At 41.5% G+C, this 16076-nt stretch overlaps 1 protein-coding gene across 1 annotated transcript in view; it reads left to right on the forward strand.

Annotated features, from left to right (window-relative positions):
* Window positions 1-16076, forward strand: part of agrn (agrin) — a 584915-nt gene that overhangs the window by 530071 nt on the left and 38768 nt on the right. The window contains exons 28-32 of the mRNA XM_060938311.1: window positions 943-1033; window positions 1181-1345; window positions 8715-8826; window positions 14058-14174; window positions 15809-15992. Coding sequence (XP_060794294.1) covers window positions 943-1033; window positions 1181-1345; window positions 8715-8826; window positions 14058-14174; window positions 15809-15992 — 669 coding nt within the window. The remainder of the gene's footprint in view (window positions 1-942; window positions 1034-1180; window positions 1346-8714; window positions 8827-14057; window positions 14175-15808; window positions 15993-16076) is intronic.

The following is a 16076-nucleotide window of genomic DNA, read 5'->3' on the forward strand; positions in this document are numbered from 1 at the left end:
CAGGCAAGCTGGAGCCTATCCCAGCTGACTACGGGCGAAAGGCGGGGTACACCCTGGACAAGTCGCCAGGTCATCACAGGGCTGACACATAGACACAGACAACCATTCACACTCACATTCACACCTACGGTCAATTTAGAGTCACCAGTTAACCTAACCTGCATGTCTTTGGACTGTGGGGGAAACCGGAGCACTCGGAGGAAACCCATGCGGACACGGGGAGAACATGCAAACTCCGCACAGAAAGGCCCTCGCCGGCCACGGGGCTCGAACCCGGACCTTCTTGCTGTGAGGCGACAGCGCTAACCACTACACCACCGTGCCACCCCTTATTTATTTATTTATCTATCTATTATAGGTTGTCCCTCCAATCAAACATCAAACCCATTCAGCAGTGGGTTTGTGTGCATCATTAACCTGTGTGTGCTGAAAAAAATATTATATCTCTCTGAAATGGCAGCATTTATTGACCGGGAAACCTAGATTTGAGAAACAGTAGGCGGATAATCTGTGTAAGCTGGATAAGCTCGGCCCAGCAGAGGGCGCCCCACTGCGAACGGCTCACTCCGAGTTCACCTTTGTCTGAACTCCTGTTGCTGATTCCTCAAAAAAAGGCTTTAACGTCACTCTTTGCTTGTAGGTCCCATTGGGTTTTTATGCTCCCATGAACAATAGTCAGCAAATGTTTCAAACAGGACCTAATTGGCATTTTTTAATCTTTGCGTTCCATCCTCAAGCCTTTTTTGTAATCCAATACAGTGTGCAGTGAAAGGCTTTAATGTGCCAAATGTGAGCCTGCTCTAATTTGTTGAGCTAAGCTCGTTCCCGTGTGTGTGTGTGTGTGTGTGTGTGTGTGTGTGTGTGTGTAAATGCCGGCTTGAAACATGACATACTAGCTGCTATAGGACACTGCGTCTTATAAAAATGTGACTTATTTTACAGTATCAGACAAGAAGGGGGCCTACATTCCCTTCTTCAGTGGCGACTCCTACCTCGAGCTGAAGGGCCTCCATTTATACAGTCATGATCTGAGGTAATGGTTGTGTACCATCACTGCATATTTACGCATGCTTTAGAGTAACAGCTGTCTGTCACTTCAGGATTACAGCAGTATGATTAGTCATGATGTACATTAGCCTAATGCAGTCTCTAATGGGATAATTGTATGATTCATTGACAGGCAAAAGGTCAGCATGACTGTAGTCCTGCTGGCTAATGACTCAAACGGCATGATCTTCTACAATGGCCAGAAGACAGATGGCAAAGGAGATTTCATCTCTCTTGCACTGAATGATGGCATCCTAGAGTTTCGATATGATCTGGGCAAAGGGCCAGCTGTCATTAGGTAAGCGCGGCTGTCTTTCTCACTCACTGAGATTTCAGTGCTTATCATCGTAGTTTTATATGCAGTGAGTGATTCCTCTTCTTGTATCTGTGGCATAACATTATTGAGAAATATATAAGAAATAAAACACGATAGGGGTGAGCTGTCATAGGAAAATAATCAGCGGCAGATTGTTATCAGCCCACAGCTGAATTCCCTGAAGTGTCTGAAGTATTCCTTTTCTACCGCAAGGATTTGACAACAATACAGTTTATTTCTGTTTTTTATCGAGTTACTTTTAATGTTGTTGAAAGCCTGCGAGACAGATAAATTTCCTTCAGTTATTATTTACATTTGGAGCTATCAACAATCAACAGTCGTTCCTTTACCAAACTCACTAAGCTCTCTGTCCTGCGGACTTTCCTATTGTGGAAAAGTAGCTGTTACACAGCGCAGACACTGGAGTCTTAAACAGACAAAACGTCTCTTCAGAAAGCTTCATCGTATCAACAATTAGACTACCGTTCAAAAGTTTGGGGTCACCCAGACAATTTTGTGTTTTCCATGAAAAGTCACACTTTTATTTACCACCATAAGTTGTGAAATGAATAGAAAATATAGTCGAGACATTTTTCTGGCCATTTTGAGCATTTAATCGACCCCACAAATGTGATGCTCCAGAAACTCAATCTGCTCAAAGGAAGGTCAGTTCTATAGCTTTTCTAAAGAGCTCAACTGTTTTCAGCTGTGCTAACATGATTGTACAAGGGTTTTCTAATCATCCATTAGCCTTCTGAGGCAATCAGTGCGTTTACATGCACATAGAGAAAATCGAATTTCTGCCGTAGCTTGACTGAAATCGAAGTTCTAAATGGCATGGAAACACCTTAGCGAGGCTGAAATTGAACCGAACTTGATTTCTCGTAATCGAGCTAAACGACCTAGATTATGCGATTTTTGCCGAGCTACTTAGTGCATGTATACCCTATCGAGCTACGGAGTCGAGCTACTTACTTCAGCACTGCCCCTTCCGGAAGTGACGAGTGACGAGACCACAAGCGGGAAACACAACAGCCTCGGTCGGAAAAAAAAAAAAAAAACAGCCTCGGTCGGGAAAAAAAAAAAAAAACAGCCTCGGTCGGCATGACACTTCAGATCAACTTCAACATATGGCCCTTTTCCACTACCCTTTTTCAGCTCACTTCAGCTCGCTTCAGCTCACTTTAGCCCGACACGGCTCGTGTTTCGACTATCTAAGAACAGCACGACTCAGCTCGCTTCAGCCCTGCTCAGCCCCCAAAACTCGCACGGTTTTGGAGTGGGGCTGAAGCGAGCCAAACCGAGCCGAGTGGGGCTAGGGGCGTGAGCAGACACTCCCCTGTGCTCTGATTGGTGAGGAGGAGTGTCCTCACATGCCCACACACGCCCCGCGAGCACGCTGGGATCTGTAAACACCGTAAACCCGGAAGAAGAATAATTACGAATTACGAGAATTTCTGAAGCCTTATGCGCCTCGCCTCATCTATACGCTCTTGCCAGTATCTGTTGGTGTTGTCGGTGACAACAAGCCACAGCACCAAGACCAGCAACACTAACGACTCCATGTCCTCCATGTTTATTGTTTACTCTCCAGGTTGTGAGACTACCGCTTAAAAGGTCACTGATGTCACTGTTTGCGCCGCCTAACGACATCACGTGACGTCCACCCACTTTCGCTAACTCCACCCAATGTGTCCACCCACTTCCAGCCAGCACGGTTCAGCGCGGTTGTAGTCGAAATGCAACTCCAACAGCCCCGCTCAGCTCGACTCAGCCCAACTCAGCACGGCACGGCTCAGCCCAACTCAGCCGCGTTGGTAGTGGAAAAGCGGCATTAGTGGCCATTTTATTAGGAACACTTCTGTTCGTACATACAAACTACAAACACTCTTCTTGTGAACACGGAACTGATAACTTTGTTTATACTCTTGAATAGCTCTTCTTCATGACGACAACCGGAAGTGTACCAACACAATGGGGCGTGTAGCGCCACCTGTGGCTCGGGTGCACAATGTACCTCACACAATAGCTCGATTTCCTTGTGTGCATGTAGGATTGGATTTCTCTGGCACCCCTGCTGGGACCCTTAGCTCGATTACCGACAGCAGCTCGATTTGGATGTGCATGTAAATGTACTGAATGAGCAAACACATTGTACCATTAGAACACTGGAGTGATAGTTGCTGGAAATGGGCCTCTATACACCTATGGAGATATTGCACCAAAAACCAGACATTTCGTAGAATTTAGCTAGAATAGTCATTTACCACATTAGCAATGTATAGAGTGGATTTCTGATTAGTTTAAAGTGATCTTCATTGAAAAGAACAGTGCTTTTCTTTCAAAAATAAGGACATTTCAAAGTGACCCCAAACTTTTGAATGGTAGTGTATACATTTTTGCAATATTCGTTCAAAAACAACACAATTGTTAATCACAGTGTTGTAGTCGAGTCACCAAACCTCGAGTCTGAGTCCAGCCTTGAGTCCCCACTGTTCAAGTCTCAGTCAAGTCCAAGTCGAGAAAATGTCAAGCCGAGTCCACAATTGATCTGAGTCGAGTCTGATACAAACGACACAGCTGTCTCACACACACACACACACACACACACACTGTCTGAAACACACTGATAGCTTTGAGTAATGTGAAGATGTATGTCCCATACCATAGCCTACAATAAATTCACAAAAAAAGATGTCTTCTATCATGAATATTTACGAAAAGGCTTGCGGCACTAATGTTAAGCATCCATGTCACTTGTGTGCATTTCAAAAACATAACCATGTTACACAAACATGATGCATCTCAAAAGCTTTGATTCTGACACCATGAAACTACATGGCGGGGAACTTGGATTTGGTTTGTAGTGCTGTTGGCACTTGTGTGCAAATTAGTGTAAAAATTAGTGGAAATGTTAAATGTTAATCTTACCATCAAAATAGTATAAAAATTAATGTAGATATACATATCTTCTGCCAAATTATTATGGCATGTTACAAAAAATAAAGAAAAAATCTGAGTCCTTGTCTCCAATTTACCAGAGGTGGACAGTACCGAAGTACATTTACTTGAGTACTGTATTTAAGTACACTTTTTGAGTATCTGTACTTTACTTGAGTATTTTTTATGTTTTTTGGAAACTTATGACTTTAACTTCACTACATTTGAAAGACAAATATTGTATTTTTCACTCCACTACATTTCTATCAAGGTCCTTGTTACTTGTTGCTATGAAGCAGCTGTGAAAGTGGATGTTATTTCTTTTCTTTTCTAAAACGTGAATGGTTTTTTCGCAGGTGACACTGAAACAGCCGATGAGTAACCACTAGGGTCACGTCACATCCATAGACTGTATAAAATCAAGTTCAGTGATTTCTCAGCAGCATTATTTAACACGATCAGTTGATGGCAGAATGGAAGGAGGCGGTTCTTCTGGGGAATGCACACACTCATGGCCCATGAACCCATGTTTCAGTTTTCTGAAAGGATTAAAGATTCATTTAGTTTTAAACATTTGCTTTGTTTACCTAAAACGAACCACATCACAGCCTACAAAAACTCGCCATCCAACCTGCGGAAGCATATTGAGCTATGTCAGCGTTTTATTCCAAGAGAAAGCTTGCAATGAAGTTGTCTGTGCTTTTAGAGCTAGCGGTAACATTGCAATAGCTATGCAGTCTGGTTAGTCAAATGACTTTCTATGGATTTGCCCGCCAAATTGCTGTAGCCTTGCCCATGGCTAATGTTAGCACATAGCTAGTTAACTTGGACACTGTTAGTTAGCGTGTAAAAACAGAGTTATGCTAACAGGAATAACGTTAACTTATCTAAAGTCCTTTCAGAAATATGTTTTAGCATAATCTTGCCAAATAAACAATGTAGAAATCTTTCTTTTCTCGTAACGTTAGCTACCCAATATGATTTTGAGTTTGAAAAGTGTTTGCTAGCATGTCAGGTGGCGCTTCACTGACTAGCTAGCTTAACGTTAAACCACCATGATGAACAGCATACATTCATTTTGAGAATTCACAAAATAATCCAGTCGGTTGCTTCAGAGGCATGAGGTATTATAAGCGTTGTGGCAATAATACAACGATGCGTTGAGAGAAAATGTACTTTTAATACTTAAGTATTTTTAAAAGCAAATACTTCAGTACTTTAACTTAAGTAAAAATTTGACTGGACAACTTTCACTTGTATCGGAGTCACACTTGACCAGTGGGATCTGTACTTTGACTTAAGTAATGAAGTTGGGTACTTTGTCCACCTCTGCAATTTACGCATCCGGATGCTGTTAATGCACAAGTCCGCATCCAAGTCCGAGTCATCAGTGCTCAAATCCAAGTCAAGTCACAAGTCCTTAAAATTAGGGCACGAATCGGACTCGAGTACTACAAACCTGGTTAATCCGTTTATTATTAGCCAAAGAGTTTGTTGATCGTCCACCATACCAAGCCTGCATCCAAATACTCAGTACGTACTCATGACGGTTACGCATCTACTACCCGACTGTAACTGTAGTATGTACTATGAGAATGCGAGTCAGTAGTAAGGACACAATTCAGACGTACTCCGCTGCTATCTTACCTGTCCTCTGACCCATGACTCATGTTCACAGATGATGTATACTGTGTCACAAAATTAAAAAATGTACAATACTGTGCAAAAGTCTTAGGCACCCTATTTTTTTCATACAACCTTTGTTATAGATTTCTATTTTATCACTAATACATTATCGAGTCAGTCCAAAAAACATTTTTAGAGTCCAAACGTTCGTTTTGCAGCACAAAATTAAATGTTACAGGGAAAAAAAAGTTTGTATCTGAGCAGCATATTACATAAGAGACCACGTTTCAGATTAAAAAAGAAAACATAATGAAGGCTGCTGGGTTTTGGTGCAAAATGAAGAAGCGAATGTGACAGTCAAAGTATCCAGAAGAACTGTGGCTGGTTCTGCAAGATGTTCAGTAAAACCTACAGCTCATTTCCTTATAGAACTGCACTCATTGTACCTGAGACTACTATTTTTTTTTTTTAAGCAAAGTGTCATCACACCAAATATTGACTTTTTTCATGCATTACTGTTGACTGATCTTTATGGTATTTTTTTTACTGCAGAAACATTTAATTTAATTTTTTTGAAGGCATCTTTGCCCTCCAGCATTTCTTTACATGTGTCTAAGACTTCTGCACAGGACTGCATATATTTGTGTGATGGCAGAAATCTTTAAACTGTTCCTGATACATTTCTACACCACTGTAACAACCGGGTTCGCATTGGACAGCCTTCATCTTTCTATTTTTCCCAGGGGAATTCTTCTTCTTCGGTTATTCAGAGGCTGAAGGTGAATTATGGGATCTTGTATTGTAGTGTAGTGTGGTATGTTTGCATACTATGGATGTAGTTGATCATCCAGGTAATATTAAAATGACTACTGAGTATTTGGAGACCCTACGTACTGTTTTTTGTGTACTAATAGTAGTGTTGTAGTCAAGACCACTTAAGCCTAGACCAAGTCATGACCAAGACCAAAGTCTATCAAGACCAAGACAAGACAAAGACTTTGAGGGGTTGAGATGAAGTCAAGACCAAAGTGTAGCAAGACCAAGACAAAACAAAGACTTTGAAGGATTGAGATGAAATCAAGACTAAAGTGTAGCAAGACCAAGGCAAGACAAAGACTTTGAAGGATTGAGATGAAATCAAGACTAAAGTGTAGCAAGACCAAGGCAAGACAAAGACTTTGAGGAGTTGAGATTAAGTTAAGACCAAGACCAAAGTGTATCAAGACCAAGACAAGACAAAGACTTTGAGGGGTTGACATTAAGTTAAGACCAAGATCAAAGTGTATCAAGACCAAGACAAGACAAAGACTTTGAGGAGTTGAGATGAAGTCAAGACCAAAGTGTATCAAGACCAGGACAAGACCAAGACTTTGAGGGGTTGAGATCAAGTCAAGGCCAAGACCAAAGTGTATCAAGACCAAGAGAAGACCAAGACTTTGAGGCATACATGTCAACCTATACGGAATGTCCGTATTTTATACGGATTTGATTCAATAAACGTAGTATACGGGTGTACAAATAAAGTTATATGGATTCTTTTAAAAAAAATTCAATATTTATTTAGAGCTATAATCAATTCCGACGATGATAAAAGAACGCATAACATTTACAAACGTACTGTACACCACAGAAAGCACAAACAGCCAGTAAAGAGTCTTATGAAATCGCGCATTATCTTGTGGTAGCGAGACTTCGTTCCACTTTTGATCATGCGCACACCGCATTGCGAGAATCCCGCCAACCGGGAAGTAACATTTTGTTTGAAACGCATATTTCCACCTGAGCGACTTTCACTAGCGACTGAAAAGATTCTGAATGGGCACTCCGGCAAGATCAACACAGACACTTGCTGTGACATGCAGCCTCGTGAGGTATTGGTGCAGACTGCTAAAAAAGCTGTCATGGAGTACAATTCAGAACATTAGAGTGACACTTTGTGTTTTTGTCAAACATTGGAGCTTTGTATTCATTCTGAAGGTTTATTGTTATTAATATTGAATAAAAAGTAACTTGGATATATCATTATTAATTATCATTCAAATTTTAGATAAGTTATTTTAATTTGCATCTTGTAAGGATTTTATAAGGGAAATACGGATTTTGGAGGTTGGTTATACAGGTTTGATTGACCAAAGGTTGACATGTATGTTGAGGGGTTGAGATCAAGTCAAGACCAAGGCAGGGTGAGACCGAGTCCAGACCAGTGTATGAGAAGGTTGGCAGGGCGGGGTGACAGCCATTAACAGGAAGAAAAAATTCAAATTAGCAATGAGTCAAGTTACTGGCCTCATTTGAACCAAGAAATGTTGCATCCAATCACAGTAATGATGTTAACACATAAATCAGACAATGCATAGGCAACTGAGTGAAATCCCCACAGGTGTGGTCTTAACCAGTCTTGAAATAAAATCCTGAGTCCTCTACAGTATGTCTGAAACCAAAGCCAAGACCAAGTTAAAATGTGGTGATTCCTGAGACCTTCAAAAAGTGGTCTTGAGACTGGTCTGGAGTACTACAACACTAACTAATAGCATGGAAGTATGAGTATTCGGACACAGCCCAAGCCCTTCTGCTTCTGAATGAGTCGTTACTATAGAAACAGTGAACGATACACATTGATAAAAACCTGTGCTCTGAATTACAGCCGGAATTACTGTCAGAGCTACTGTTATAGAAAACAAATCAAGGTGTTCTGACTAATCTGATATGACAATTCAGTAGCACTGTGGTGTAAGCATAATTAGTGCACTAACTGATGCATTTATATACATGTGTGTGACAACAGGAGTAAAGAGAAGCTCAAGCTGAATGTTTGGAACACAGTGAACCTGGAGCGAGCAAACCGTAAAGGAGAACTCACTATTAATGGCAAAGACTCAGTCAGAGGAGAGGCACCGGTAAGACAATACTAACCCCATGCTAACTCCATACTAAAGTTTTCCTGTGTTGATGCAGCTGAGCCAAACGAGGGCAGCCTTGGCCCCACATTACCCCCGAGCTGCACTTATCCAGCATACCTTCCCAAACTTGAATGATAATTTGGGTAAATCTGGGGCCAATTTTCTCTCCTGGCTCTCTGTGTAGTGTCCTGGCGTATGGAAACTTTGGGTGCATCTTTTGGGGTTGCATTTGTATGCTATATGGTATGAAGCATGTGTATGAAGCTTTCAACGTGTTCCTGCAGCACCTTTGTGTCTTGTTGTATGTGTATAAATGGCACAAATATTATGACTGCTTTGTTGCACTTTCTGCACGCAATTGTGCACCCACTCACGTTCGTCCGCACAAACCACTTCCTGAGTTTTTGTCGGGGTTGGTTTTTTTTCTTCCCTTTGTTTTAGTATAATTTTTTTTTTTTTTGCTCAGAAAACTTTGAAACCCAACAGAGAGCCATGTGGTGTAACCGTTTAAACATTTGTCCATTTCTCCAATTAGATAATGCTTGGGGAACTGGGCAAGTTGTGATTAGATCCATATACTCATATGTACATAGAGCGATGTGTATCTTTAATTGCATGTCCTACGTTTTTGTAATAGTGCTTGGTTACCTCAGCAGAGGCAGAAAATCTTATTAAAGGAAGAGGATGATGGGAAAAAATGGGGCAAAGAGAGCAGAAGGAGCCTGTTATGAAAGGCAGATCCCAAGAGAAATATTCTGCTACAGAAGTCTCCACTGCCTCGCCAGCTCGGCTAAAAGAGCTCTAACTACACCATCGTGTCACGAAGCAAATATAAACAGTGTGTGGGTGCACTGGTGCAAAACACGCTGAATTTTTTTATGTTCATTCTCCCTGATTTATTTTATTTTATTTTATTTTTTTACTTAATGCTCTTTTTGAATCCCTTCATTTGCTTCCGATGCTTGATGTCTGATGTTTGCATGGAATTCTATTAGTACTGACATTCTGTTTCTTCTTCTCTGGTAACATTTTGTTTTCTTCCTTCCCTCCCCTTGTGTTGTTGTTTTCGTGCGCTGTCTGGATATCAGAAATCACGCAAGGTAATGACTAAAGCCTGGTCACCCATTCGAACATCCTCATACTCTCCGGCAGCCCCATCAAGTAGCTTGTTGTTCATCTCTGGTCCATTCTCCATTCGACAATAGCAGGCTCAAGAGCTAAGTGATGAGAGCTCTGCTTTCATACCATTCCATATGCTAGAGAGAAAGAGAATGAGAAAGAGAGAGAGAGGGCAGTTGAAACCCCGGTTTGGCTCTCGGCTCAAGCCAGCTGGTATGGGGGTGGTGAGAAAGAGAGTTATCATTTGACCACCGTTATTTCAAGTCTTCCTACAACAATGAAACGTCTTCATTAGTTTTGCGTAGGAGGGCCATTAAACAGTCGTGCAGTACAGGGAGACAGTTAAATAGCAGAGGAGGAGGAGGGAGGAGGAGGGAGGAAGGATGAGAAGGGAAGCTCGGAAGAGAGATTGAGAGGGAAGCTGTGGAGTTGAAAGACAAACTTTGTTCTTTGTTCTACTTTTTTCCCCCTTAGAGAAAATTCCATGTAACAGCCTCAGTCAGGCAGTCAACACATTTCAGAAGAGAGAGAGAGAGAGCGATTGATTCATGGAGAAAATGAGTGAATCTTCTCCAAACTCTAGGTCAGCGGTGGAAAACTGGTGGACTGTGGTCTAGACATGAACCAAGCAAAGTATTTCAGCTGCCCGTATCACGTACTTGACCAACTTTTTTAGCTGATAAATGTGTAAAACAAGTGTCCTTAATTCATCCAGTCTAGATTTATAAACATGACCAATCAGATTATCTAGTCACATGCAATGTTTTAGCGGAAGGCAGCTCATTAGACCAGAAACTAGATACCAGGCTAGAGACATTATTTCAGAAAAGGGAGCATTTTAACTGATTTTTTATTTATATTCTCTCTGGTCTGGGGTGGGTTTCCTAAAAGCCTCTTAACGCTAAGAGCATCTTAACTAGGAGAGAGAGTGTTCATTGTGATGCTCGTGCTACCATTTAACGATGATCTTTGTGCTACAATGCTTTTGGGAAACCCACCCCTGATTAGCGAACTGACAACATGACAAAACTAGAGACCTGTGCAGGTCTGAGCTCAGCCTTTGTCTGATTGGGAGATAGAAGCTATGGAACATAAATAGGAAAAATAGCCCGCTCAGAAATACGTCGATGGCATGATTTGAATCGACGTAATAAAATCTGTTCCTTTCCCGGATAGCACTCAAGACCACGCAGCCACAGAGGATCATGTTGCGAGTGGAGATTATGTACAACCCCGATTCCAAAAAAGTTGGGACAAAGTACAAATTGTAAATAAAAACAGAATGCAATAATTTACAAATCTCAAAAACTGGTATTGTATTCACAATAGAACATAGACAACATATCAAATGTCGAAAGTGAGACATTTTGAAATTTCATGCCAAATATTGGCTCATTTGAAATTTCATGACAGCAACACATCTCAAAAAAGTTGGGACAGGGGCAATAAGAGGCTGGAAAAGTTAAAGGTACAAAAAAAGAACAGCTGGAGGACCAAACTGCAACTCATTAGGTCAACTGGCAATAGGTCATTAACATGACTGGGTATAAAAAGAGCATCTTGGAGTGGCAGCGGCTCTCAGAAGTAAAGATGGGAAGAGGATCACCAATCCCCCTAATTCTGCACCGACAAATAGTGGAGCAATATCAGAAAGGAGTTCGACAGTGTAAAATTGCAAAGAGTTTGAACATATCATCATCTACAGTGCATAATATCATCAAAAGATTCAGAGAATCTGGAAGAATCTCTGTGCGTAAGGGTCAAGGCCGGAAAACCATACTGGGTGCCCGTGATCTTCAGGCCCTTAGACGGCACTGCATCACATACAGGCATGCTTCTGTATTGGAAATCACAAAATGGGCTCAGGAATATTTCCAGAGAACATTATCTGTGAACACAATTCATCGTGCCATCCGCCGTTGCCAGCTAAAACTCTATAGTTCAAAGAAGAAGCCGTATCTAAACATGATCCAGAAGCGCAGACGTCTTCTCTGGGCCAAGGCTCATTTAAAATGGACTGTGGCAAAGTGGAAAACTGTTCTGTGGTCAGACGAATCAAAATTTGAAGTTCTTTATGGAAATCAGGGACGCCGTGTCATTCGGACTAAAGAGGAGAAGGACGACCCAAGTTGTTCTCAGCGCTCAGTTCAGAAGCCTGCATCTCTGATGGTATGGGGTTGCATTAGTGCGCGTGGCATGGGCAGCTTACACATCTGGAAAGACACCATCAATGCTGAAAGGTATATCCAGGTTCTAGAGCAACATATGCTCCCATCCAGATGACGTCTCTTTCAGGGAAGACCTTGCATTTTCCAACATGACAATGCCAAACCACATACTGCATCAATTACAGCATCATGGTTGTGTAGAAGAAGGGTCCGGGTACTGAACTGGCCAGCCTGCAGTCCAGATCTTTCACCCATAGAAAACATTTGGCGCATCATAAAACGGAAGATACGACAAAAAAGACCTAAGACAGTTGAGCAACTAGAATCCTACATTAGACAAGAATGGGTTAACATTCCTATCCCTAAACTTGAGCAACTTGTCTCCTCAGTCCCCAGACGTTTACAGACTGTTGTAAAGAGAAAAGGGGATGTCTCACAGTGGTAAACATGGCCTTGTCCCAACTTTTTTGAGATGTGTTGTTGTCATGAAATTTAAAATCACCTAATTTTTCTCTTTAAATGATACATTTTCTCAGTTTCAACATTTGATATGTCATCTATGTTCTATTCTGAATAAAATATGGAATTTTGAAACTTCCACATCATTGCATTCCGTTTTTATTTACAATTTGTACTTTGTCCCAACTTTTTTGGAATCGGGGTTGTAACATGACACTTACATAGTCAGTATACAGTGGCACCACACTGTGACTGTGGAATCGCTACCTGAAGCTGGCACGCCAATTACATTCTTAAATACGCTCAAACTCGGTTAAACATCCACAGGCGCCTCTATAGGCTTCAGCCAAAGGCTGAGCCAAAAAGTGACTGCAAAAACGGAATATTTTTTAAAAAGACTGGGCAAAGAAGTGCATTTTTATTATCCTTGCATCAAATGCCTCAACTATACAGAGCTGATCGTTAAAAAGGGCAACATTCGCAGCACCACTACGAAACAAATCATACTTTGAATTTTCCTATTTATAGCCATGAACTGATTGTTAATGGTTATTAATGGTAACTAATGGTAGCTGTGGTCACCATTCTGTCATGTTAGTTGCTTATCCGCAAGAAATTTTATGTATCTGGATCGTCACCAAGTTTAGCTGAATACCCTTGCTCTAGGTGCAAGTACATGACAGTAGGTTTTGTGCCAGGGTTTCTCACTAAAACCCTGCTCAGTCCACATTGAACTCAGCTGTGCTCCAACCGCACTGGCTACGCTAGCTGGCCCATTCTCCAGTTTGGCTGGGACTTCAGGTCCACTGCCAAGCCTTTTGAAGCCTCTGCCTATTCTTATGCTTGGATAAAAGCTGGACTGGGCATAACAAACTGGCAGTGCATTTGGACGTTCCATCATTTTTCACAGCAATTATCTTGGGTTTTCTCCTGAAGCAGTAATTGCCCTACATAAAATTAAACAACCTTTAATACTGTACATATGTAGCCTTCTGGAACAAAAACTCCCACTGTAGCTGGAGCAATGTTCATGCTAGTTGAGGAGTGATTTCTTGGTTATCCATGGTGCGAACGGCACCCTTATTAAGGTTTACAGTTTTACATTTCAAAGAAATAATCACACATTTTCCATTATGCTCATTAAAACACCATCGATATCTTTGGTTTCCATTTCAGTCACTCTGATTCTCTTTGTGTCTCTTCCTCTCTTTTTTGTCCTCTCCTTCTTAAATGTAGAGTCTGAATAATTTGCTATTGAGCTGTACTAAAATCAATTATGCTTCTCATAATTTCATGCTTGCTAAAGACCAAATACTGTATGAGCTGAATTAATTCTGTCGATGCTGTGATGCCCATTCAGCCATGCTAGTGTAAATGTAAAATAAAATACAGCATGGCATATTAGAAATACATGAGGTTTAGAGGTGCTGTAGTGATAGCATCAGTACTATATGTTCTCATCCTGCTTTGTTCAATCTACAGAACCAGCACACAGATCTCAACCTGAAGGAATCCCTGTATGTGGGCGGAGCACCAGATTTCCGTAAACTGGCCAGAGCAGCGTCAATTAAAGCTGGATTTAAGGGAGCCATCCAGAAGGTAATGGGTCATTTTGTCAGTCTTACTCACTATTTAAATAATATTGGCTGGCATTGAGTGGTAGATCAGATATATTCCATTCAGCTAGCATGATATTGAACGAGTCTTCGACTCGTTCAATATCATGCTAGCTGAATGGAATATATCTGATATACCATGAAAAAAAGCCATTATTATTATTATACATTCCTTTCGGGTGTTCAGTGCATCTTTCTCTTTCAAAATTCGCTCAAAATCTTCCGTATTTAACGAAGCAATCTTGGCGGCCATGTTCGTTTACAAATTGTCACATTCGTTCGCTAGCGCGGAAGTTTTACGTCTCCGACGTGTGACGTCATGTTGTCTTGACAACCATGCAATATCATAAACCATATTCAATATTCATTCTCCATTGGGTAGAGTGACATAATACACATAGGATAAGCGATATGCTAACAATATGCATGCTATCAAACTAAATGAATGAAACCCGCTCGAAGGGAATAGAGCACATGTTTTTATTCCATCGAAAACGTGTCCTGTATGTATAATAATTTTGATTTTTTTTCACGGTCCAGTTTCCATCAAATCCTGCGCTCTGATTGGCTGGCGAGCAGGTCTGTATCCTACAGTATGGACCCCGGTTACGGACCCCGGTTATGGACCTCTGGCGACTCGCTCGTTCACAACAACAACAAACATAGGAGCAATTTTTGTCAACATTTATTTTCGCATTTCTCAGGAGAATAGCATTAATTTTACAGCATGGATAGTGATAACGACAGTGTTCACAGCAAAAGTGAGTTTTACTACCCTGAGGAAGAAGAAATAAAAGAAAACATTTCAGGAGAAAACTAAAAACCTGTAATTTGCTAACACCGAGCAAAAACATGGCTGAATCCTGAATGACTCAATTTTGTATAAATAGGGGACTACATAGGCGGCAAAATGTAGTTTTTTTCCTGCCATGGAAGTGCACTTGTATACCGAGGAGGAAGCAATTTGCATTACAGCTGTGAATGAGGATTCAAAATGGCGGCTCGGCTCGGTTTTCCCTTTCGGGTGCTCTCGTTTTCTGTTAGAATTTGGTAAAGAAAAAAATAAATATATTATTTACCAGCTTAAGGTCGGTCCGTATGGTGAAATGCCATGACCAAGGTCTTGAAAGTACTGACCTCAGCCCAGAGGGCCTCAGTCAGTACTTTCAAGACCTCAGTCACGGTATTTCACGATACGGACCTCCCAGCTGGTAAATAACATATATATATATATATATATTACCAAGATTATCATTGTATTATCATGGGAGCAGCCTGAAGGTTAGAGAAGCAGCCTTGGGCCCAAAGGGTCCCTGGTTCAATTCCTGGGATCAGCAAGAAAAATGCGAGGGGAGTTGAGTGAATGAACAGTACATTCCCCGCCCTCTGTATCTTGAGCAAGGCACCTAACACCCAGCTGCTCCCCGGGTGCTGTAGCATAGCTGTTCACTGCTCTGGATATGTGTGTGTGCTCATGCGTGTGTTCACTGCTTCAGATGGGTTAAATGTGGAGGTGGAATTTCACTCTGCTTGTGTACATGTAACAAATAAAGCCTTCTTAATCATTGTCCAGCTTTGGGGCTTTTTGTAACCTTGATCTGTGTTGTTTGACCTCAGATTACTTTGATGGGCACGCCAATCCTAAAGGCCGATAACGCTCTTCACTCCAGCGACGTGTCCATGTACACTCACCACCCTTGTTCCAAAGACGTGTGCGAGAACGGCGGCGAGTGCAATCCACTGCTCGAGAACTACGAGTGTGTGTGTCCATTCGGCTTCACGGGACCACACTGCCAGCACAGTAAGTACAATTCTCTACTCTTACCTCGCTCCCAATCCTCCAATTCTGTAAATCCTCTTTCTAATATAGAATTCACGCTGCTTT

Source organism: Neoarius graeffei, chromosome 13 (genome assembly GCF_027579695.1).
Source record: "Neoarius graeffei isolate fNeoGra1 chromosome 13, fNeoGra1.pri, whole genome shotgun sequence".
NCBI classification, from domain to species: domain Eukaryota; kingdom Metazoa; phylum Chordata; class Actinopteri; order Siluriformes; family Ariidae; genus Neoarius; species Neoarius graeffei.